Source organism: Tamandua tetradactyla, chromosome X, assembly GCF_023851605.1.
Source record: "Tamandua tetradactyla isolate mTamTet1 chromosome X, mTamTet1.pri, whole genome shotgun sequence".
NCBI lineage: Eukaryota > Metazoa > Chordata > Mammalia > Pilosa > Myrmecophagidae > Tamandua > Tamandua tetradactyla.
Genome location: NC_135353.1, coordinates 84,718,944 through 84,746,140, shown reverse-complemented (window position 1 = coordinate 84,746,140; position 27,197 = coordinate 84,718,944). Strand labels below are relative to the sequence as shown.

Sequence of the window (27,197 nt, the reverse complement as noted above, 5' to 3'; positions counted from 1 at the left end):
TTCTTTTCAATAAATCATCATGGGAAAACTTGATATCTATAGCTAGAGGAATGAAAGAGGACCCTTATATTGCACCCTATACAACAATTAACTCAAATTGGATCAAACACCTAAATATAAGAACCAGTACCACAAAGCTCTTAGAAGAAAATGTAGGGAAACATCTTCAAGACTTGTAACAGGAAGAAGCATCCTAAATTTTGCACTCAAAGTACAAGCAACAAAATAAAAAATAGATAAATGGGAATTCCTCAAAATCAAATGCTTTGTGCCTCAAAAGACTTTGTGAAAAAGGTGAAAAGGCAGCCAAATGAATGTGAGAATATATTTGGAAATCACACATTAGAGAAAGGTTTGATATCCTGCATACATAAAGAAATTGTACAACTCAAAAGTAAAAGAACAAACAAACCAATTATAAAGTGGGCTAAAGATAGGAATAGACATTTTTCTGAAAAGCAAATACGTATGACTATAAAGCACACGAAGAGATGCTCATTCTCATTAGCTATAAGGGAAATACAGATCAAGACACCTTACACCTACAAGAATGGCTGCTGTTAATCAAACAGGAAGCAACAAATGTTGAAGAGGATGTGGAGTAGTTGAGAAAATTATGCACTGCTGGTGGGAATGTGTAATGGTACAGCCACTATGATAAACAGTCTGGTAGTTCATCAGAAAACTAAATATTGAGTTGCCCTATGACCCAGCAATACCACTACTCAGTATATACCCAGAAGAACTGAAAGCAGTGACACAGAGATTTGCACACTGATGTTCATAGCACACTAAAGTAGCCAAAAGATGGAAACCATCCAAGTGCCCATCAACAGATGAGTTTGGCTTAACAAAATGTGGTATATACATAAGATGAAATATTATACAGCAGTAAAATGAAATGATGTTCTGAACCACATGACAAGATGGATGAGCCTTGAAGACATTGCTGAGTGAAATAAGCCAGATACAAAAGGATAGATACTGTATGATTCTGCTTTTATGGCCATGGTAAAGGTAAAATCAGAAGCTTTTAATGCAGAATATAGGGTACCTAGAGTTACACAGAAGCTAGATATGGGTGAGCAGTTAGCTAATGAGGTTGAACTTAATTGTAATAAGTGAATACAGAAGTGAAGGTGGTTCACTAGTAGCTCTATCAGTAATATTATCATATTGAAGGTGATTATGATTGAAAGGGGTTGTATAAACTCATGTGTCCCACCAATTAATACTACAAATATAAATAAATTCTTGCATTAACTACTACAAAGGTATGAATCTTGTACAAAAAGTGTATAATATCAGGGTATAAGGGGGAAAATGCTATTGCATGCTATGGGCTATGTTTCACAGGAAAACATTAACAGTGCTGCAGTAATACCAAGGGTACATGATAAGGGGAGGGACATGGATTAGGGGAAGGTTTGGATTTTCTATTTGGTGAGGATGTGATTATTGGCTATCTTTCCCTTGTGAACAATGAAATTATCTAAAATTGAGAGTGCTGATGGACTGTTGACTTTGGGCATTACACATGAGGCCCAGTAGATGGAGGTGGCTGAAAAGTTCACTGACTGAGAAGTAGATTGGCCAATGATGGTGTAAACCTATGATCAATCATGGCACTGATACAAAAAAGAGCAAAGTTGTGAGGCATGCAATGAAGTGAATGAATCTGTGGGACATTTGGTGAGGCAAAGTAAGGTAGGAAATAAAGAGAAAATATTGTATGATCTCATTTAGAAAATACTTATAAGAAAACTGGGGCCTAGTTTGTAAGGTCTTATAGCAGTCACATTTAGTATGGAATGGTGATTGTTATTTCTGGATTTTGAGGGGCTGTTTTATATATGTATAACAGGTATTTAGAGATAAAAATGGAGCTAATGAGGTCAGGATTAGGGTAATTCAGAATCTAGGGGTAAGGAAGACATTGCCTGTATTTTAGAATTTCACCTACTCTTTGAGTCCAAATGAATGTAGTTTTATTATGTCCAGAACCTAGGTTTTCTGTAGCACAAAATCTAGCTTAACCTATCTGTATAGATCACTTAAACAATCCAAAGAGAGCCCAGAATGAAAATGAGAACCTTTAATCTTGTATAGTTTAATGTAATGCCTGAACACATCCCAGAGCATACAAAGTAGAAAATCACAGAATATTGATAAAGTCCCTTGAGGGATTGGGGGGAAAATTATGGAACAACTAATCTTTATCACTGGGGAAACCCCAGATACTGTGGCAAACATTAGGGACACCCAGGTTGTGCTGGTTTGAAATGATGTATGTACCCTAGAAAAGCCATGTTTTAATACTAATCTCATTTTGTAGAGGCAGCTATTTCTTCTAATCTTTATTCAGTACTGTATGTTTGAAATTGTAATTAGATCATTTTCCTGGAGATGTGATTTAATCAAGAGTGGTTGTTAAACTGGATTAAGTGGAGGCATGTCTCCACCCATTTGGGTGGGTCTTGATTGGTTTCTGAAGTCCTATAAAACATTTTGGAGAATGAGAGAGATTCTGAGAGAGCAGAACAACACAGCTATGAGAAGCAAAGTCCACCAGCCAGCGTCCTTTGGAGATGAAGAAAGAAGATGCCTCCCAGGGAGCTTCATGAAACAGGAAGCCAGGAGAGAAAGCTAACAGATGATGCCATGTTCACCATGTGCCCTTCTCATATGAGAGAGAAACCCTGACCACATTCACCATGTGCCTTTCCAGATGAGAGAAACTCTGTGTTTGCAATGTCCCTTCCACTTGAGAGAGAAACCCTGAACTTCATTGGCCTTCTTGAACCAAGGTATCTTTCCCTGAATGCCTTTGATTGGTCATTTCTATAGACTTGTTTTAATTGGGACATTTTCCTAGCCTTAGAACTGTAAACTAACAACTTATTATATTCCCCCCTTTTTAAAGCCATTCTGTTTTTGGTATATTGCATTCTGGCAGCTAGCAAACTAGAACACAGGTCAATAGGTCAAGTCCTTGATATTATTATTTTTAACATTTTTTAAATTGAGAAATCTTCACACACATACATTCTATTCATGATGTACAATTGATGGCTCAAAATATCATCACATAGTTGTGCATTCATTACCATGATTATTTTTTAGAACATTTGCATTACTCTACAAAAAGAAATAAAAAGAAAAATCTCATACATACCATACACCTTAACCTTCCCTTTCATTGACCATTACCCAATTTATTTTATCCTTTGTTCCCCATTATTTATTTATTTATTTTTATCCATATTTTTTACTCATCTGTCATTCTCTGCATATAAGGAGCATTAGGCACAAGGTTTTTACAATCACAGAGTCACATTGTAAATGATATATCTTTATACAATTGTCTTCAAGAATCTAGGCTACTGGAACACAGCTCAACATTTAGTTACTTCCCTCTAGCCACTCCAATACATCATAAACTAAAAAGAGATATCTATATAATGCATTAGAATAACCTCCAGGATAACCTCTCATCTCTGTTTGAAATCTCTCAGCCACTGAAACTTTATTTTGTCTCATTTCTATCCTCCCCTTTTTGGTCAAGAAGACTTTCTCAGTCTCTTGATGCTGGGTTGCAGCTTATCCAAGGTTTTCTGTCCCACATTGCCAGAGGGATTTACACCCCTGGGTGTCATGTCCCACATAGAAGGGAGGTCAGTGAGTTCACCTACTGAGTTGGCTTATATAGAGAGGCCACATCTGAACAACAAAAGAGGTTCTCTGAGGGTGACCCTTAGGCCTAATTTTAAGTAGGCTTAGCCTATTCTTTGCAGGAATAAGTTTCATAGGGTTGAACCCCATGATGGAGGGCTCAGCCTACTGATTTGGCTGTCCCCACTGCTTGCTAGAATATCATAAATTCTCCCAATGGGGAAGCTGAATATTTACCTCTTTCTCACCATTACCCCAAGGAGACTTTGCAAATACTTCATTATACACTGCCTAAATCACTCTGGGATTTATCAGGGCATCACACTAACATGGACAAACCAACAAAATATCATGCCCTTTTCAAGATTCCATGCACTTATGGTGTTCAACTAAACTGATCATGCAAGTTAAATTAGGAAATGCACTACCCAAAAAATAAATTTTGTACCAAATAAACATCTCTCCTTTTAGTCTCACACAGAAGTTGAAGTTTTAAAATATGGATGATATCATCCTTACCCAGTCTTCTGATATACCTTAGTCCTATCCAGATTAGTTTCATTCATATCTCTACTCATTGTCTGATCACTTTTTCAACTTTTTAAACAGTTTCTGTATGGAGTACTGCTGACTTTCATAGCTACTGAATTCTATCTCTGAGTCTCAGGTATCACATATACACCCAAAGTTTCTGGGAAAGACCATGGTAATTACAAACAGCCCAGTATCTCAGAATGTAGAATTAATAGTTACAGCTCCTGAATACATGTGACTGCTATAAGAGCTTACAATCTAGGACTCTTTACAAAAATCCCCAACATGAAAACCAATACTCTCAACTTTAGTTCACTGAATTTTTATATTATAGTTAGTCCAAATGATTGAGGCATGACAATATTTGCCTTTGTGTTCCTGACATTTCATTCACATGCAGCTCTTAAATTTCATTCACCTAGTTGCTTGCCACACAACTTCACTCATTCTTGCAGCTGCTCAGTAATCCATTGTATGTATACACCATAGTTCCCCCTTCTAATCCTCAATCATTGTACCCTTAGGCCACCTCCATTCATTGTGGATCAGGAACACTGTTGCCAAAAACAACAATGTGCAAATGTTCTTTTATGTCCCCACACTCAATTCCTTTGCAAAGTATTTGCAAAGTCCCCTTTGGGGAATGGTGAGAAAGAGGTAAATATTCAGCTTCCCCATTGGGAGAATTTCTGATATTCTAGCAAGCAGTGGGGACAACCAAATCAGTAGGCTGACTCCTCCATCATGGGGTTCAACCCTATGAAACTATGAGCAATGGGGTTTCAGGACCATATGGCAATCCCACCCCTTAGCTGTCTATGGAATTATTGCACTGCCCTCCAAGGGGCTAGAAATATCATTTACCTACTCATAGTGAATAGGTGCATCTCTTTCTCCACACTTTCTCTAGCACTTGTTTCTCTCTTCTCATTCCTAAACAGTTTTATTCACACATCATACAATCCAGCCTAGTTGTATTGACATGCGTTCACCACCATACTGTATCTGAAGACATTTCCTTTTCCTCCACACAGAATCCATACCTCTTTCCCAATTCCCCAACCTGTTGACCTTTAATTTTCAAGCCCTTGATCTTGAGGCTTGCCCTTTTGAAGCTTATGTATGTAGCAGAGATGCTTAGCCTACCTATAGTTATGCCTAAAAGTCACATCGAGAGGACCTCTTTTGTCACTCATGCATGGCCTCTCTCTTTCTAAACCCAACCCTTCAGGTGAAACCGTTGCTCTCTCCCCTACATGGGACATGACATCCAGGGATGAAAATCTCCCTGGTGGCATAGGAGATGACACCCAGGGATGAAACTGGCCCTGGCACAATGGGATCAACCATGCCATCCTGACCAAAAGGGGAAAACAGTGTAAAAAATAAGGTATTAGTGGCTGAGAGAGTTCAAATATAGTCAAAAGGCTACACTTGAGGTCACTCTTACGTGTTCTTCAATTAGACATTGATTCCTATCATAACGTGCCAAACTCCAACTAAAGCCATTTCTGCCAATCCTAAAGAATCTATGGCATTATATAAGACTTTACAATGGTTCCATTCACTAGGGTAAATTTCCAGAAACCAGATGGGTCCCTGGACCAGTTAAGTCCTGAAACCTAGAGGGCCTAGCCTCTTCAGAACATCAGTTAGTTCCATCCCCTTAGCCCATATTATCAACAGCCCCTTCCAATATGAAAAGTTAAAATGGGCATAGCCCAAATACCCCTAAAATTGGGAGAAAGATTACAGATTACAGTGGAGTTATACAGAGAGGGTCAGGTTTAACAAATGAGTATGGGTGCTGAATCATTATACTGATATTTCTTTTAGTCTCCAGTACCTTAGAGCAGCTAGAAATAAAAATCTAAAACTATGGAATTGTAACACATACCAAATTCTGAAATCTGTTCTACAACTAATTGTTGTGCTGTGTTTTGAAATTTATTCCTTTTATGTATTATGTTTTTAAAGTGAAGGAAGAGTATAACAGAGAAGCTAGGATTTAACAAGTGAGTATGACTGCTGAATCATTACATTGATATTTCTGTTGGTCTCCAGTGTCTTGGAGCAGCTAGAAGAAAAATATGAAAAATTTTGGAACTGAAACCCATACCAAACTTCAAAATCTGTTCTATAACTACTTGTTAAAATGTACTTGGAAATTAAAAAAAAAACACAAGGGGAGATTAAAATATATTCAGACAAGCAATCACTGAGAATTTGTGACAAGGAGACTGGTTCTGTTAGAAAAAGTAAAGGGAGCACTAAAGGCAGGTAGGAAAAGTTAGGAGAGAGAGGTCTGGAGAAAAGTGTAGAAATTAAGATTGTGAGTAAAGGTAAAAAGAGAAAAATAATTATATATGACAAATAAAGTCCAAAAGACAAAATGGTAGAAGAAATTACTGCCTTTACAGTAATAACATTAAATGTTAATGGATTAAACTCTGCAATCAAAAGATGTAGGCTGGCAGACTGGATTAAAAAACAAGACTCATCTATATGCTGTCTACAGGAGACTCATTTTAGACCCAGGAACAAAGCTAGGTTGAAAGTGAAAGGTTTGGAAAAGATATTTCTTATAAACAAAAATCAGAAAACAGCAGGAGTACCTATACTAATTCCAACACATTACACTTCAAATGTCAAACCATTAAAAAAGATAAAGAAGCACACAAGGTACTAATCAAAGGAACAATTCAATAAGAAGAAATAACAATCATAAATATTTATGTACCAAGCCAGAATGCTCCAAAATACATGGGTCAAACACTGACAACACTGAAGGAAAAGGTAGACACCTCTACCATAATAGTTGGAGGCTCTAGGTAAAGGATCAATAAGGAAACAGAAATTCTGAATAATATGATAAATCAACTAGACTTAATAGGCATTTATAGAACATTACACCCCACAGCAGCAGGATACACATTTTTCTCAAGTGCTCATGGATCATTCTCAAGGATGGACCATATGCTAGGTCACAAAGCAAGTCTCAATAAACTAAAAAAGATTGAAACCACACAAAACACTTTCTCAGATCATAAAGGAATGAAGTTGGAGGTCAATAACTGGCAGAGGGCAAGAGAATACACTAATAAATGGAGGCTAAACATCTCACTCTTAAACAACCAGTGGGCCAAGGATAGGTTGACAAAAAGAAAGAGAAGATGCAACTAAGTAAAATCAGAAATAGAAGAAGAGACATAACTACTGACCCCACAGAAATAAAGGAGGTAATGAGAGGATACTATAAACAACTATATGCTAATAAACCAGACAACACTGATGAAATACACAAATCTCTAGAAAGGCATGAACACCAGCATTGACTCAAGAAAAACTAGATGACTTCAACAAATCAATCATCTATAAAGAGATTGAATCAACCATCAAAGAGCTCCCCAAAATTAAAATTCAGGACCAGATAGCTTCACATGTGAATTCTACCAAGCATTCAAGAAAGAATTAGTACTAATCCTGCTCAAACTCTTCAAAAAATTGAAGAGAAGGAAGGCTATCTAACTCATTCTGTGAAGCCAACCTAATACCAAAGCCAGACAAGAAAAAAAGATTACAGACCAATCTCTTTAATGAATATAGTTGCAAAAATCTTTAGCAAATACTTGCAAATCAAATCCAGCAGCACATGAAAAGAATTATATATCATAGCCAAGTGGGATTTATTCCATATATGCAAGGCTGGTTCAACATAAGAAATTAATGTACTACACCATATCAACAAATTAAAGCAGAAAATCCACATGATTGATGCAGAAAAGGCATTTGAAAAAATCCAACATCCTTTCTTGATGAAAACACTTCAAACTATAGGAATAGTAGGGAACTTCCTCAACATGATAAAGGGAATATATGAAAAACTACCAGCTAACATCATCCTCAGTGGAGAAAGACTGAAAGCTTTCCCTCTAAGATCAAGAACAAGACAAGGATGCCCACTGTCACTATTATTATTTGACATTGTGTTGGACATTCTTGCCAGAGAATGAAAAGACAAGGAAAAGAAATAAAAGGCATCCAAATTGTAAAGGAAGAAGTAAAACTCTCATTGTGTACAGATGACATGATACTATATGTTGAAAATTCCAAAAAAGTCTACAGCAAAGCTACTAGAGCTAATAAATGAGTACAGCAAAGCATCAGGGTACAAGATGAATGCCCCAAATTGGTAGTCTTTCTGCACAGTAGTGATAAGCAACCTGAGTAGGAAATCAAGAAAAAAAATCTCCATTTACAATGGCAACCAGAAGAATCAAATATTTAGGAATAAGTTTAACTAAGAATACAAAAGACCTAGAGAAAGAAAACTACAATAAACTGCTAAAAGAAAGCATGGAAGATCTAAATAAATGGAAGGGCATACCATTTGTGAATCACAAATTCATATGACTGAGCAATATTACTTATGAGAATCTATTTAACAGATATATTACTGCAGGTGCAAATAGATGTGTTACAAGATTATTTATTTTAGCATCAATTGCAATAGGAAAGGATTGGAAACAACACAAATTGCTTATCAAGAAGGGCTGGTTAAATAATCTGTGGCAATCCAATGCAATGGAAAGCTATGTAACTTAAAAAAAGAAAGTTCTCTCTGGTACTGATATGAAAAGCTCTCTAAGACATGGTGAAAAAAATGAAGCAGGAGGGTGTGCATATATTTCCTTGTGTGTAAGAGAAGGAAAAATAAAAATATGTATATTCATGGTTGCCTGTATTTCCATTAATAAACTGAATGAATGCACAGGAAACTATAAAAGTTGCTACTTTTTACTGGGTTGAGGGGATAAGAACTGAGTATTTGGGGGTCAGATGAGAAAAAAACTTTTACTGTTTAAATTATTAGCCATTCAAAAACTTTTCAAGAATATTACCTTTTAGTCCTCAAATACATAAAAACTTTTTAAAAAACAGTCATCTGGCAGATACAACATTAATCATGTGACTATGTTTAATATCTCCAGGTAATAAGTATATTGACAATTTGTACCCCAATATGATGCACTGAGAAGGGCACATCACTACGTCATTTCTGTGGTGGTGTTTTTTTTTTTTTTTTTTTTTGCCAAAAAGAATAGCCTCAATCTAATCATGAAATAAAACCTGACAAACCCATTCAAGGGATATTCTATAAAATAATTTACCAGTATTCTTTAAATGTGTCAAGATTTTCATAAAAGATAAAAGACTAAGAAACCTTCACAAATTGGAAAAGACTAAGGATGAAGACTAAATGCAGTGTGAAATCCTGAATTGGTGCTCAAACCAGGAGTAGAATATTAATGGGAATACTTTGAAATTCACATAAGGTCTATTAATTAGTTAGTAGCATTGCACCAATGTTATCCTGGTTTTTATCATATAATATTGCTGTGTAAGATGTTAACATTAGAGTAATATGGGCCAAGGGAATGCATGAACCTCACAGTATTTTTTTCACCAATGAATAGCCACCAAGCAAAAACTCCCCTTCCACCCTTCCACCCTTCCCTCTAACCTCTAATATAAATTCTGTCTCTGCAAATTTTTGCTAATTCTAGATATCTCATATAGGTGACAAAGTACAATATCTGTCCTTATGTACCTTACTTATTTCACTGATCATAATGATTTCAAGGTTCATTCATGCTGCAACATTGGTTGAAAACCTACTATATTCTCATTCCTAAGCTTGGGATGTGTGGGTAGACAGAAGAAAATAGTTAGCCATCATCTCTGGTATCCAGGAATATGACAAAAATCCATGAAACAATGGATGAGTCTAGATCAGTTTCCTTTATTATACACTCTTGTAGAAAGATGTTTGTTCCTTCATAACATATCGCTGTGCAGCTATATACTCCCTTGGATGGTTATTTGATCAATCTCTGATTCCCCACTATACCTAACAAGGCACTAAAAATGTATGCACATACTGTACATGATAAGCATGTGTTAGGAGCTTACAAAGAAAAAAGATTATACTCATGTTGCATAATTCCAAAGGAAGAACTAGAACCATTTGTGGAGATTACAGGGAGGCAAATTTCTGTTTGATATAATACATTCATTTTCTAACAATGGGAGCAATCAAATAATGAAATAAATTGTCCCATTGAGGTAGTGCACTCCTCACAATTGGAAGCATTCCAGAAAGGATAGGACAGAAGGACTTCTTTGGGGGTAGGGAGAGGAGACTAGATGACAGCTAAGATCCTGACAGTCTAATCCAAGATTCTATGACTTTTTCAACATATCATATTTTATGTTCTCATAATTTGCTTCAGCTTCTTTCATATATGGAGAAACAAAGAAGCTCTTGTATTTCACAGATCATCAAATCTGTGTTCTCAATATGTTAAATGCCAAGGTTACTCTTTGAAGCCCATTTTCTAATAAATAACATTTAGCTCATTGAAGGTTATCTGTTGAGTTTCTATCATCTCACCTAGCCTTGGGAGATCTCCATTCAGATTATCCTTGTCAATTTGACAGTTAATTCCCAGGAAGGCTAGCATCAGATGTCAGTCTGGAAGAAATTTTAGAAACCATCTAAAATCTGTCAAATGACAGATTCTCTCTCTAACCCAATGGTGACCTAAATTTTGAAAGACCTTTGGTTTGGAAACTTCTTAAATGTTTTTGAAAGTCTAAATAAGTCTAATCATTTCAATTCCCCTACTCAAAATGCTGTAAAAACTAAGTTGATTTATTAAAAAACTTCCCTTACAGAAATCATTATTGTTTTTTGCCTTGCAGGTTATACTTTCTTAAGCATTGTTGATCTGCTCTTTGCTTCTCTACCACCTTACCCACTATGGAAGAATAAGGATCATTGGTCTTTATTTCCCTGATTCCCTCCTTATAGATTAGAGTTAACATAGTAGTCATTTATGAAAAAAGTTATACTTATTGGTCATCTATTCCACAATTTCACCATTGAGTTTCTTCAAATTTTTTAGAATTTGCTCTCTAGCCTTATAATTTTTCTACACCTAGTACATTGATTTCAAATAGATTGTTCTGTGATTATGGGAATGTTCTATGAATCTATGCTTTCTAATATGTTAGCCACTAGCTGCCTGTGGCTGCTGTGCATTTGAAATGTGTCTAGTGTGACCAAGAAGTGGGATTTTAATTTTATCTAATTTTATTTCATTTAAATTTAAATAGCCATTTGAAACTATTGATTATGATATTGAACATTGAACTAACTATAGTCCATAGTTAACAACAGGATTCACTATTTGTGTGGCACATTCCTATGTTTTTGTTTTTGAAAATTTTGATTCTAAAAATATATACAACCTACATATTTAAAATAATTTTTCCTGATACCTATGACCTGTTTGATTTGCTAAATACTTGCAGACAAGCACTATTCTTAATATTTCCCTCAGTAAAAGCTAAAGAAAATAAATCACATAGACTCTTTGCTAGTCTTATTTTTATATTTGAAAAGTAATTTTTGTATCTATTCTCTCATTTACTTCTCTGGATTGTAGTTTTAAAAGATTTGCATTTGGAATCAAGTAATTGGAGTCTTAGAAATGGTTCTGTGACCTTGACTTGTCACCTATTTAATTTATTAAATCTGAATCTGTTGAATCACGGTCATCAAGGAGATTCAATGATTTTCTTTCAATAACCACTATTCAATATTCATTTAGCCTTTTCTGTGTGCAAGGTACTCTGTAGTATAATATAAGCTAGGTAATATAGTAGAGAAAACTAACATTTATTGGGCACCTACCATATAGCAGGAATTTTCCTAGGCATAGAATATCTATTACATAGGATATGTATTTTAATTTTCATGACTTCCATGCATAATTTTATTATCCCTATTTTTATATATGAAGAAACCAAAAGTAAGATAGTTAAGGGGCTCACACAAGGCCATGGGTCTAAGCAAAAGAGTCAGGTTTCAAAACAGCCATCTCCTGAGTAATTTAAAAAACAATAATAACAATTAGCATAGATTGAGTACTTATGTTTCAGGAACTATGCTAAATGCTTCACATAAATTATAATTTAATCCTTATGACAATACTATGAGTTTTACGGAAAAAAAATAAAGCATAGGCTAAGTAACTAAATTAGCAGGGCTAAATGCTTCAGAGAGGTCAAGGAAAAAGATTAGTCAGCTCTTCTCTCACCCTATTTTTACTTTAAGCATGAAAATTAACTGGCTTGAGGACTCTATATGTTTAAATTTCAAACTATTTCTTGAATACCTATCATATGCAAAGTCCTATTCTGGGCTTGACGAAGGTGGGCAGATTGCAAAGAAATGTAAAACCAGATTCTTGTCTTCAAAAATATTTCTCTTTCCCAATTTCTTCAGTATACTTTCCCTCCCCTATTCATATGCTAAATAATTTTTCAAAGGTTATTCAATCTGAAAGACAAGTCAGTGATATATAATTTTAATTATTGCAAATATGGTTTCTGATTTATGAGTTGAAATATTTGGGTGGGCAGGTAAAGGGTTCAGGTGGAGGGTGTCTAGGGTTGCTAGACTAGACTCAAAATTACCAGGGAAGCAAGAGGCTACTTCTTATTTATAAATCCTTGATCCAGATTTTTCTATCCTGTTTCAACATTTAGATATCCTGCCTTGCCTCATGCATTTCAATATCTCTTTTCAAGGTTTTGAATTTTTTTATCTTAATACTCAAAAATGTCATTGTAGATGTTCTCAAAAAGCTTATGGTGAATTTCTCTAATCTCTTTAATTCTAATCTTTTTTCTTTGCCCTAGGAAACATTAAGTATAATCTACATAGAAAGATTGGAGCAGGTGCTGGCCAAATTCATAAAAATCATTTAGCGTGAGTAAAATTTTTCACTTAATAAGACAGCTGAACTCAAAAGAATACATGAAAAATAGCTGATGTATGTATGTGTGTGCACATCCATTAGATATATTTCTGTCCTGGGCCCAATACTGATGAAAACTCTTTCAAGTGAATGCCCAGGGAAATGTTGTTTTTCTCCTTTTCTCAATAGACAGTGTATTTCTGATCCAGTCCAGGTAGGAACCAGAGGATAATCTTAAATCCAGATTGTTTCAAGAAGCCTGCTCTTGGAGACTTGAGACAGTTTCCAGATTAAACCAGCACTTCAGCTTTACTCTGGGGAAAATTGGAGGTTTCAATTTAGATCAAGATCCCTTGGACCATCTCAGTCTGTCCCAGAGCAGACTTAAATAATTTTCCCTAGTTTTCAAACACTCCACAGTCTTCTCAATTGTTAATGACCTATCTCCAAGTCAGATTTCCTGGGGCTGCTGGAAGCCAAAGCAATATCTTCAGCATGAAAACTATAATATATCTAGGATTAAGAGACTGCCCAACTTTTGGTGGGTATGGGCAAATTCCTCTGAGTCTTTGTCACTAATCTCTCTTCTTTAACTCTGAAAACAAAGCCCAAGTTGAATTTGCAAAATCAAATCCTTAAATCATTTGAAATATCCTAATCTCTCAGAAAGAACATAGAGCTATGGGGTTAGCTATGTGAAAATAGTCAAATCACAACTCTCTATATTACATCATTTTTTTTTAAATAATAGGAATATATGCAATCATTGTCTGTCTCACAAGGCTGTTATGAAGATTCGATGAGATAAAGGGGAAACTATTTGTAATACAAACTAATAAATTATTATAGGCAGAGAAGTAAAACCAGTTTTATTTAACCTTAAATGCAAAAAATAATGTGCTAATTTCTCCTGAATATTTTTGTACATTTTAAAATATATACCTTTCAAAATGAAGCAAGCTATTTCAAAATAACATTCTAAACTTCTTACTCTGTAGATTTCTAATCCCTACTCTGTAATTGCAAAAAGAAGACAAAGCAGCACAGAGTTCAAATAGTGTCTTTTTTGTTCATTAAAAAGTACTGCTGGGCGGGCCGCGGTGGCTCAGCGGGCAAAGTGCTTGCCTGCTATGCCGGAGGACCTCGGTTCGATTCCCGGCCCCAGCCCATGTAACAAAAACGGAGAAACAGAATACAATAAAAACAAGAAAATGTTTAAAAATGTTTCCCTTTCTTCCTTCCTTCTATCCTTCCTTCCTTCTCTCTGTCTTTAAAAAAAAAAAAAAAAAAAAAAAAAAAAAAGTACTGCTATTCTGTGAAAGATCTCTAGTACATTTTTAACATATTCTACCACTGGATTATCTCTCTTTGGAAATAACTTTTTATTTGCTTATAAAAAATGTTGTACATGAAAAAATATTTGGCCATACATACATTTGGAAATACCAAAAATATGTCTTAATCTGGTGTGAATATGGTACCCTGCTTTCATACTTTCCATAAAAATGAGTAGCTATTAAAGTTTCAGGACAGTATGAGTTTAAACATCTTTTTAAATGACTATGAGTAGGATGGAACATGGGAAAGTGGAGGAGCAAGGAGGGGGTTGGAAGAAGAAGTTGGGAAGAGGCATATATAAGTGTGTGTGTGTGTGTTTGTGTGTGTGTGTATTAAAGTAAAAAGTAAAAATGAGTAAAATTATAGTAAGAAGTCTCTAAATGAAAGTAACTTAATATAAATTAGTAACAACTTTTTAATGAGGACTTAAATTTCTCAAACATGTTTGCACATGCAAAAAAGGTTATTTTTAAAAGTAGCTATTATAAAATATTTCAAGGAAATTTTGTCATTATTTTTCCTCTTGAATTGCAATTTCTCAACACCCAGGATGTGACATTCATCTTGATATTCCTTTATACTTATATAGGTGCTATGTACTTAGTGGATGCTTGTGGAAACCCAAGGCATGGGCTTCCCCTCCATATTAGGTATAGCATGTAGCCACTGACAATGACCCAGAAGTTAAAGGTCATTAGTCCTCCTGGGGGGAATGTACAGATGATATCATAAACAAAGCATTAAAACTCCCCTCCCTTGACAACTGGTGATATAAAAGCTCCAGACCTCTGTGTCATGAGATCCTGCTGAAACTCTATTCTCACACCCTTGTCTTAAACCCTTATAAACTGTCTCCTGCACTCCTCACCCCTTTTGTGGAGCACTAACTTCCATTTTCCAGACTGCTGCCACTGGGAAAGATCTTCTGTTCATAAGTCCCAATAAAATCTTTGCTTAACTCTCTATCTAGCACATTCTTTGGTCTTGGGGCTGTGCCAAACCAAACTCTCCAAGAGCTGGGTTGGAACAATACTCACTTAATATCATTTACTGATGATAAAGAGCAGAGAGATCTAGTCAATAGTGCTCCTTTTCACTTCTCACTCCCAACTCTCATACTTCATCAAAGGCAAAGAATTCTCTACATCAGTGTGTGGCTACCAAATTAACTATAATATTCTTGAATTTTCTATTTGAATTATAGAATAAATTGTTGATCTCACAATTGATCAGATCACACATGCAGCAATATAATTCAGCCATTAGAATGATCAAAGTAACTGTACCAAAATATGTGTTGCTCCAGTTATTTTTAGTCATATATGCCATATATAAACTATAAATTTCATTTCTGTTTGCTTTGTTAGAGCATCCTATCTTTGAAATTTTCTATCTCTAATTCCATCAACATGAATTCCCTGAAAACTTGCTGTAAAGGAAGTCCCTTTGGGAAGCAGACAAGATTTTGATCTGGCAATTTTGTTGTATTCAAAGGTCTTTGATCTGGTCCTGACATTGAAATATGGTAAATTCTGAATAGATTTGGAACAGTTTTCAGCTTCCCCAAAGTTTAAAGCTTTAGGGAAATCATATAAGATTTCCTGACAGCAGGAAGGGACACCAAAAAAGAGCCCCATTTCTGTATCTGTTGCTTCAGCACCTCCCCTCTTTCATAAAGTTCTCTAGAAAATTAACGCTAATATCTATTAGCATTATTAGGTGAATCATATATAGAATTTTCAGAAATCAGGCACAGCGAGCCATCCATAACACAAGACTATGAATACTACTTGGAAAAGTTTGATATTCAATCTCAGTATTTATCACTCTAATGTGGATATTACACAGTTGGAGACAGAAAACTGCTAACTGTACAACATAGAGTAGCTAATGGCAGCATTAGAAAAGTTTATTACTAAATAGAAAAAGTCTATTACCAAATACAAAAATAGAAAAGTCTATTGCTAAATACAAAGATATTATTGTCAAACTCCTTTTTTTAAATAAGAATTCTTTCTTTTAATATTGAAAAATAGTATAGGTAAGTACAGTCTAAAAAGTACCTATTCCAATACTCACCACAGAAAACAAAAGTTGATGTGTCACATTTGTTTTTTTTTAATTGCCAAGCTCCATTTTAAAAATGTAAAAATTAAAAAAAATTGAGCATTAGCATATTTGTGCTTAAGCTTATTCTTTTATTGAATTAAAAATGAATTAAAAATAAATACAATGTCCAGTCTCAGACTTTATAATTATTTCAGGTTGGGATTTAATAAAAATTATTTAAAAATATGTTTATTCTGAAATCATGATTATAAAAAAGCTATACTTGACCAATAGTGTCTGTATTTGTTATAATGAGCTAAAAAGAAAATATTCTAGCCTGTAAGATATATAAAATTAAAATTAAAAAAATCAAAATTAGTATGCAAGAAACTTCTTTGTCTCACCAGGAAAATTCTTTTCAAATAACCAATGTCCAATAGTGTCTGTTCTGTTTGGATAAGTAAAAGTCAAGGTCATCTGATATAAAATAAATAGTGATAATAATAATACCGACTCATGAGTATCTACAGATGGATAATCCAAACACTTTGGCATCTATCCCAGCTGGATAAAGGTTATGGATTTACTTCTCTAGAAATTCAACCAGGCTTCTATTATACCAATAACAGGCATAATAATGGCGTTAAAATCACTCACTCACAAAATAATAATAATATAATAATAAATTCTTTTCAGGATTAGTCTTCAAATAACAATTTATAAATGTGCTATAGCAGAGCTATCAACATGAACAATAGCATCTCTTAGATAACAGCCACTCAAGTATTTACTAGATGTTAGAACAACTATTTTGCTATTTGACAAAATTAATAAGGAATTGGAACTTATTGATTTGGCACTTCACTTAATACTGTTATCACAAGACCCAGCCATTCATTCATTTATGGAGATTTATAATCTTCCCTAAAATGAAGTCAATTGTTATATACTCAACACAAAAACCAGCCTCAATATATTATCACAGTCCAATTGTCACTAACATAGAAGAAGTGATGTATATGTGAAAATGGAAGAGTGTTAGAATAATGTGAAATGAGTAATTTCATGTACTCTAGAAAGCATTATTTCTATATGCATGGGTCAGTTTGAAACTGTTATGTACCTCAGAAAAGCTACATTTTAATCCTGATCCAATCTTGTTGGTCCTGACCTATTTTTTAGGGTAGAAACCTTTGATTAGATTGTTTCCAAAGAGATTGACCACTCAATTGTGGGTGAAATCTTTTGATTATTTTATATCCATGGAGATGTGATACACCCAATTGTGGATGTGGTCTTTTGATTAGATGGACATGAAACTCTGCCCATTCAACATAGATCTTAATTAGTTTACTGGAGTCCTTTAAAAAGGGAGACATTTTGGAAAAGCACAGTTGCTTGAGAGCCAACAGAGATGCAGAAATTTGGAGATGCTTCCAGTGTCAACAGAGAGAGCAGATGCATAGAAATGGATGTTAAGACATGCAGAGCCCAGCAGATATTACCATGTACCTTCCAATGAGATGCTAAGCAAGCCAGAACCCAGAGCTGGGTCCTGGAGTTGCTAAGTGAAGGCCCACAAATGCTTATATAGGAAGCCACTGGTGTGAGAAGCTGGAAGCATTGTAACTGGGAACAGGACCAGCAGATGCCAGCCATATGCCTTTGCATGTGACAGACATCAGCCTTTCTTGAGTAGGTGTACCTTTCTCTGAATATGTGAGTTTAGGCATTTTTTTTGGCATTAGAACTGTAAACATTAACTTAATAAATTCCCTTTTTAAAAGCTGTTCCATTTCAGGTGTATTGCATTCTGGCAGCATTTTACAAACTAAAACAATTACCTTATAATAAAGTTGGAAAAATCAAAGCAACATATGTACTTTTAAATTAAGATTAAAACTTACAATAAGAGCAATACAAGTTCTGAGAAAAATCAGAGTGGATTAGAGTAGTTAAGTTAATCATGGTGAAGTTAGGACTTGAGTTGGTTCTTGGAGAATCACCCTAAGACATATGTGCCAGAAATCAATTGTACTTTATTGAGCTGAAAGGTGCACACCAATCTATAAAAATTAAAATGTCATATACATGTATGTGGTGTATTTCTCTTTCTAAGTGCAAATAGACTATAGCCTTAGCTTGAATAGAGTGCAAATTTCAACTTTTTCTATTTTCATTTTACATTCTAATACAGAAATTTTAAAAGGAAAGTCACTACCAGTCTAACAAGATACAGCTCAAATTTACATGCATGTGGGCTAACAAGAAAAATGACATATGAACTAATATGTCATGCATTCCTAAGAAAAAATTAAAACCAAATGCGTATTATGTGACATTTACTGAACTCTGCTCATAAGAGAATTGCTAAAGTATTGAATTGAATAAGACTCAAGGTCAGTGTCACAAGCATAACTAGGTGATGTTATCATTGTTTCTTTGGCAAAAATTTTTCAGTCTCAATTGAGGTCACTTTTTTTTTTTACATAAGCAGGCACCAGAAATCAAACCCCAGTCTCTGGCATAACAAGTGGGAATGCTGCTGCTGTGCCACCGTCACACCACACAATTTGTCTTCTTTTTAAAATGTGAATGCAGCACTTGAGGTTCCAGTAATAGGAGAACAATGTTCTCCAGATTTGAAGTTGGTGATCTGGGAACAATGCAGAGAGGTCACTGGATGGCCAAGCCTTAACAGTTACTGAGGATTAAAACCTTGTGGGAAATACCCCTATGATGTCTACAGCCAGGCTTCTGAAGCAAAGATACAATTGGGAACAGTCAGTGTCAGTGCTCTTGACCAAAAGGTCAAATCTCTGGCACTTATTTAAGTTTTGTGATAAAATATAATGGAAAAATGATGATGTAGAAATTTCTTATTGTTTTCTCTTCCATATTCTCTGAAACTATTTAATGACTTATAAACTTCTGTTAAACTAAGTTTCAAAATGCCATATTCTGCTACAAACATGTAGCAGCATATTGCATTGAAAGATTAACCTGTCTCAGTAAAAGTTACTCATACAAGTTACCCAAGCCAGAAACATGGCCTTGATCCTTGACTGTTCTCTCTTCCTCAGTTGACACATCAAATAACAAATCCCACCTTCTATTCTTCATAGCTCTTTTAAATTCATCAAATGGCTTGATCACCATTGCCACTTTCTTAGTTTAAGCAGCCATCATTTTTCACCTGGCCTATTATAATCAGTTTTCACTCCTGCCCACCCAGTCCCCACCATCTATTCTCCATAATGGATCCAGAAAAATCTTCCCCAAATTAAATCAAATCCTGTTAGTTCTAAGACTAAAAATTTTTTGATGGTGCTCACTAACCTGCAAGATAAAAGCCACATTCTTTGGTGTGGGTTTTAGTTTCCCAGCTGCTGAAACAGATGTCATACATTGGGTTGGCTTAATAACAGGAATTTATTGGCTCACAGTTTCAGAGGCTAGAAGCTTGCTTCCTTCTGGAGTCTATATATTCTGGCTGGCTAGCAATCTCTGAATCTCCCTGGATTTTCTGTTTCATAGAGAAGTACAGGCAGCATTTTCTTTCTTTTATGGATTCCGTTGACTTCCAGCTCGTGGCTGCTCCCAAAGCTTCTCTCCCATGTCCAATTTTTTTTGTTTATAAGGGCTTCAGTTATATTGGATTAAGACCCACTCTCATACAGTTTGGATACACCTTAGCTATTGACATCTTCAAAGTCATATTTACAAATGGATTCACACCCACAAAAACAAGGGTTGGGATATGACCATGCTTTTTGTGGGATACATGTTTAAATCTCTAAGAATATGGCTCATAAAGTTTTTCCAGATTGGCTCCTTGCCTTCTTTTCCAACCATTTTTCTACAGCTTTTCTTCTGCCCACCATACTGTGCTCTAACCACTTAAAGGTCATTTTAATTCCAAAAATATGCCATATATCTTCACACTTTTCATTCTTCCCAAATGATATTTTTTATGCCTATAATGCCCTCCCTTTTCTCTGACCCCTATGCCTACTCCCATATGACCTGACAAGCTCATATTTATCCTTCAAAGCTTAGTTCAAAGAACACATCCTTTGTAGAAACCTTCACTGAAAAATTTTAGACAGTCATTTTCTTCATCCACTATTCCCATAGCCCCTCATATATACTAACACTATGGTACATGCTACATTGAGTTACAAGGATATAGACCTATATTTGCTTCATTAGTTTGTGGTTCTTTGAGGAAAGAAACTGTCATACTTTTATTTATTCCTAGTTTCTGGCAGATTGCTTAGCACCTAGTAAGCTCTCAAAAATTAGATGCTGGATGAGTTGCTTGATTATATTTATAAAAGATATTAGGGAAATTAGTTATAGATAATATATCACAAATAAAACATTATATATATATATATTTAAAATCAAAGGAAGAGGAGACGGGGTAAGATGGTGGCTTAGTGAGGTGTGGAATTCAGTTTGTCCTCCAGAATAGCTAATAAATATCCAGGAGCAGTAAATAACAACTGCTGGGGCTACATCAGGGACCAGACACACAGTATACACCAGTCTGTATAAGCCAGACTGGCTGAGACCCCATGCAGAACTGTAAGTCCCCCAAGTTGTGGAGGCTGGCACCTCTCTCCCATGGCATGGGAGCTTGGTTCCCCAAAGGAAAAGGAAACAGACTTTATTAGCAGCAAGGTCTTAGCTCAACAAACACCACTTGCAGAATTAATTAACAAATTGTGACTACTGAAATTAAGCCTCCACCATAGAGAAACCTGGAATAAGTGTTAAAGGTACAAGGAGTTTTTGCCCTGGCAGAGAACAGGTGGGGCTGATGGGAAAATTAAAAATCTGAGACTTCTTGAGTCAAACAGCATAAAATACTCTAAAAAGGCTAGACCCAGAGCTCAGGGAAGACGGCAGAGTAGAGAATTCCAAGAAGATGGTGGAATAGGATAGTTTGAGCTCACCCCTGCTCCAAGAGAAAGGACAGGAAGGTGACTGAGATGGCGATTCCAGGGTTTAAGTGACATAGGAGGGTCTTCTATACCACATAAGGAGACCTTGGTTAGAAAAGCTGAAGAATTGAGGCACAGAGAACAGGAGACTATCCAACTTGCATAAACAACTTAACATGCCCCTTTCCAAATGGAAGCCCAGAGCCCACAGGAGTGCACATATGGGAGACCAGGACTAGGAACACTCTACCTCTGTGTTACCCACACCACATCCTACTCCCACACTCCAGACTGCTGTCTTTTTGAGCTGCACCACATACCCACAGCCCCCACACCACACGTCTACAACCCCACAACCCACATGCCATGCTGAAAGGCACCAGTATAGCATCTTCAACCTGGGCCTATACCTGTGCTGCAACTCATCACCACACTGTTGTGCCCTGCACCACACCCTGTATTCTGCTCCACATCCATTCCGGAAATAAAAACTTTAGACTACAGAAGGAAAGCAACTTATAAAGTAAACCAATCAAGGTATTTAAATGCCACAAAGACAAAAGAAGATCACCAAATATATCAAAATGCAGACAGATAGAGTCCAGTGTAATGACAAAATTAAAACACTGTGGGACACACAGACTTTGGAAAAGTAATCAAAGATATACATATAACACTACTAAATAAAATAAATGGTATGACTAATGACATAAAGGAGATCAAGAAGACAGTAGAAGAGCATAAAGAAGAATTTGAAAGACTACATAGAAGGGTTACTGAAAGGATAAAAAGACATAGAGGGAAAATAATATATAGATCTGACAAACAAAACCCAAAGGATAAAATGGTGGATTCAAGAAATATCTTTTCAATAATAACTATGAATGTTAATTGACTAAACTTGCCAATTAAAAGACACAGATTGGCAGTATGAATTAAGAAGATATGTGCTACTTATAAGAGACTCATCTTAGACATAAAGGTACAAATGGATTGAAAGTGAAAGGTTGGAAAAAGATGTTCCATGTAAGTTGTAACCAAAAGAAAGCAGGAGTAACTATACTAATATTATACAAAATAGACTTTAAGTGTAAAGATATCATAAGAGACAAAAAAGACACTATATATTAATAAAAGGGACAATTCACCAAGGAGAAATAACAATTATAAATGTTAATAGTCCCAATCAAGGAGTTCCAAAGCACATGAGACTGACATTGGCAAAGCTGAAGGGAGCAATAGACATTTCAACAATAATAGTAAGAGACTTTAATACAACACTCTCATCTCTAGATTTGAGGAAATAGAGAAGTTACACAACTTGATAAAAGAAAATTAGACCTAACAGATATATATAGGACATTACACCACAAAACACCAGGATAAACATTCTTCTCTAGTGCTCATGGAACATTCTCCAGGATAGATCATATGCTGGGGCACCAAACAGGTCTTCATAAATTTAAAAACATTGAAATTATTCAAGGCACTTTCTCTCACCACAATGGAATGAAGCTGTATATGAATAACTGCCCAAGAATGGGAACTTTCACAAATACATGGATATTAAATAATACATTCTTAAACAACCAGTGGGTCAAAGAAGAAATTACTAGAGAAACTGGTAGCTATCTGGAGATGAATGAAAAAGAGAATGCAACATATGAGAACTTGTGGGTTGTAGCAAAGACTGTGCTGAGATGGAAATTTATTACCCTAAATGCTTATATTAAAAAACAAAAAAGGGCAAAAATAGAGGATTTAACTGCTCACCTAGAGGAACTTGAGAAAGAACAGCAAACTAGCCCAAAAGCAAAGAGAAGAAGATAAATAAAAAAAGATTAAAGCAGAGTTAAATGATTGGGAAAACAAAAGAACAATAAAAAAAATTAATAAAACTGAATGTTGGCTGTTTGAGAAAATCAATAAAATTGATGCACCACTAGCAAGGCTGACAAAAAAAAGAGAGGATGAAAATAAACAAAATCAGAAATGAGGGGAGGGTAATTACCCAGACCCTGAAGAAATAAAAGAAATCATAAGATGATGCTATCAATAGCTATATGCCAACAAACTAGACAATGTAGATGAAATGGATGAATTCCTGGAAACAAACAAACAAGCTACACTGACTCAGGAAGAAATAGATCTCAACAAACCAAACACAAGTGAACAGCTTCAATCACTTATCAAAAATCTTCCTACAGAGAAAAGCTTGGGGTCAGATGGCTTCACAGGGGAATTTTATCAAGCATTCAAAAAAGAACTAACACCAACCTTGCTCAAATTTCTCCAGAAAATTGAGGAAAAAGGAACACTACCCAATTCATTTTATGAAGCCAACATGTCTTTAATACCAACACTGGATGAAAATGCTACAAGAATGGAAAACTACAGGCCAATCTCCTTAATGAACATAAATGCCAAAATTCACCACAAAATACCAGCAAATTGAATACAATGACACATTAAAAGAAATATACAACATGACCAAATGGGGTTTATTCCAGGAATGCAAGGATGGTTCAACATAGGAAAATCAATTCATGTATTGCAGCATATTAACAAATCAAAAGGGAAAAATCACATGATCATCTCAATTGATGCTGAAAGAGCATTCAACAAAATTTAATATCCTTTTCTAATAAAAACATTTCAAAAGATAGGAATCAAAGGTAACTTCCTCAACATGATAAAAGGCATATATGAAAAACCCACAGCCAGCATCATACTCAATGGAGAGAGATTGAAAGTTTACACCCTAAGATTGAGAACAAGACAAGGATGCCCTATGTCACCCCTATTATTCAACATTGTACTAGAAGTTCTAGCTAGAGCAATCAGGCAGGACAAAGAAATAAAATGTACCCAAGTTGGAACAGAAAAAGTAAAACTTTCACTATTTGCAGATGGCATGATATACTATATTTGGAAGATGCTGAGATATCTATACCAAAGTTACTTCAGCTAATAAACAAATTCAGCAAAGTGGTGGGATATGAAATTAATGTGCAAAAATCAGTAACATTTCTATACACAAGCCATGACCTAACTGAGGAGTCAGTTAAGGAAAAAAAAATTCCATTAAAAATAGCAACTAAGACTTCCGGAGAAGATGGCGGCTTAGTAAGTCATGTGGTTCTTAGTTCCTCCTCCAGAACAGCTACTAGGGAAGTAGAAATGATACAGAACAGCTCCCAGAGCCACAACAGAGACAAAGAAGACAGCATACCCCATTCTGGAATGGCTGACTGGCTGGGAGAATCCGCTGCGGTGAGAACGCCGAGGGGCACGTGCTTCCCCGGGCCAGGGCGGCAGGTGGCCAGAGTCCCTCCCTCCCTCCTTCCCCGGCCGGCTGGGAGAATTGGATCGGAGATCCCCCAAGCTGCGGAGAACAGCGACCGTGGTCCCTTCCAGACACGTGGCTTCCCGGGCCGGCTGGGAAATTTGGACAGGTGCTTCCCCAAGCCACAGAGGCTGGCGACCCTCCCCATGCGCGGATTGCCGGGCCGGCTGGGAGATTTGGATTGGCACTCTGCCAAGTCGCTTTGGCTGGCGACCCCCCCTACAGCAAGAGTTTTCCAAAGTTAAAGGAGCCACAATATCTTTTACTGGTGGGACCCGCAGACAGACGAGTGCCACGAGCGCCACCTACCAGGCAGGATAAGAAAAACAGAGCCCAGAGATTTCACAGAAAAATCTTTCAACCTGCTGGGTCCCACACCAAGGGAAATCTGATTAAATGCCCAGACGCCAGCAGAAGATAACGGATCACACTCAGAAAATTGAAGATATGGCCCAGTCAAAGGAACAAATCAATAGTTCAAATGAGATACAGGAGCTGAGACAACTAATGCTGAATATACGAACAGAAATGGAAAACCTCTTCAAAAACCAAATCAGAGGGCGGGCCACGGTGACTCAGCGGCAAGAACGCTTGCCTGTCATTCCAGAGGACCCGGGTTCGATTCCTGGTGCCTGCCCATGTAAAAAAAAAATAAAAAAATAACTTTAAAAAAAAAAAAACAAATCAATAAATTGAGGGAGGGCATGAAGAAGACATGGGCTGAACAAAAAGAAGAAATAGAAAAACTGAAAAAACAAATCACAGAACTTATGGGAGTGAAGGATAAAGTAGAAAAGATGGAAAAAACAATGGACACCTACAATGGTAGATTTAAAGAGACAGAAGCTGAAATTAGTGAATTGGAGGATGGAACATCTGAATTCCAAAAAGAAACAGAAACTATAGGGAAAGAATGGAAAAATTTGAACAGGGGATCAGGGAACTGAATGACAATATGAAGCACACAAATATACGTGTTGTGGGTGTCCCAGAAGGAGAAGAGAAGGGAAAGGAGGAGAAAAATTAATGGAAGAAATTATCACTGAAAATTTCCCAACTCTTATGACAGACCTAAAATTACAGATCCAAGAAGTGCAGCGCACCTCAAAGAGAATAGACCCAAATAGGCGTTCTCCAAGACACTTACTAGTTAGAATGTCAGAGGTCAAAGAGAAAGAGAGGATCTTGAAAGCAGCAAGAGAAAAACAATCCATCACATACAAGGGAAACCCAATAAGACTATGTGTAGATTTCTCAGCAGAAACCATGGAAGCTAGAAGAGAGTGGGATGATATACTTAAATTACTAAAAGAGAAAACCTGCCAACCAAGACTTCCATATCCAGCAAAATTGTCCTTCAAAAATTAGGGAGAAATTAAAACATTCTCAGACAAAAAGTCACTGAGAGAATTTGTGACCTAGAGACCAGCTCTGCAAGAAATACTAAAGGGAGCACTAGAGTCAGATATGAAAAGACAGAAGAGAGAGGTATGGAGAAGAGTGTAGAAAGAAGGAAAATCAGATATGATATATATAATACAAAAGGCAAAATGGTAGAGCAAAATATTATCCAAACAGTAATAACACTAAATGTTAATGGACTGAATTCCCCAATCAAAAGGCACAGACTGGCAGAATGGATTAAAAAACAGGGTCCTCCTATATGCTGTCTACAGGAAACACATCTTAGACCCAAAGATAAACATAAGTTGAAAGTGAAAGGTTGGGAAAAGATATTTCATGCAAATAACAACCAGAAAAGAGCAGGAGTAGCTATACTAATATCCAACAAATTAGAAAACAGTTAAAAGAGAAAAAGAAGGACACTACCTACTAATAAAAGGAATAATTAAACAAGAAGACATAACAATCATAAATATTTATGCACCGAACCAGAATGCCTCAAAATACGTGAGGAATACACTGCAAACACTGAAAAGGGAAATAGACACATATACCATAATAGTTGGAGAATTCAATTCACCACTCTCATCAATGGACAGAACATCTAGACAGAGGATCAATAAAGAAATAGAGAATTTGAATATTACAATAAATGAGCTAGACTTAACAGACATTTATAGGACATTACATCCCACAACAGCAGGATACACCTTTTTCTCAAGTGCTCATGGATCATTCTCAAAGATAGACCATATGCTGGGTCACAAAGCAAGTCTTAACAAATTTAAAAAGATTGAAATCATACACAAATTGAATCAGTCTTTCAAAAGCTTCCTAAAAAGAAAAGTCCAGGACCAGATGGCTTCACATGTGAATTCTATCAAACATTCCAGAAAGAATTAGTACCAACTCTCCTCAAACTCTTCAAAAAAATCAAAGTGGAGGGAAAGCTACCTAATTCATTCTATGAAGCCAACACCACCCTCATACCAAAAACCAGGCAAAGATATTACAAAAAAAGAAAACTACAGCCCAATCTCTCTAATGAATATAGATGCAAAAATCCTCATCAAAATT

General features: G+C 35.9%; 1 protein-coding gene across 4 annotated transcripts in view; it reads left to right on the top strand.

The window, feature by feature from the left end:
- Positions 1 to 27,197, top strand: part of APOOL (apolipoprotein O like) — a 331,599-nt gene that overhangs the window by 269,137 nt on the left and 35,265 nt on the right. For all 4 annotated transcript variants that reach the window (XM_077146717.1, XM_077146712.1, XM_077146710.1 and 1 more), the window contains one exon: positions 12,976 to 13,045. In XM_077146717.1, the coding sequence (XP_077002832.1) occupies positions 12,976 to 13,045 (70 nt within the window). The remainder of the gene's footprint in view (positions 1 to 12,975; positions 13,046 to 27,197) is intronic.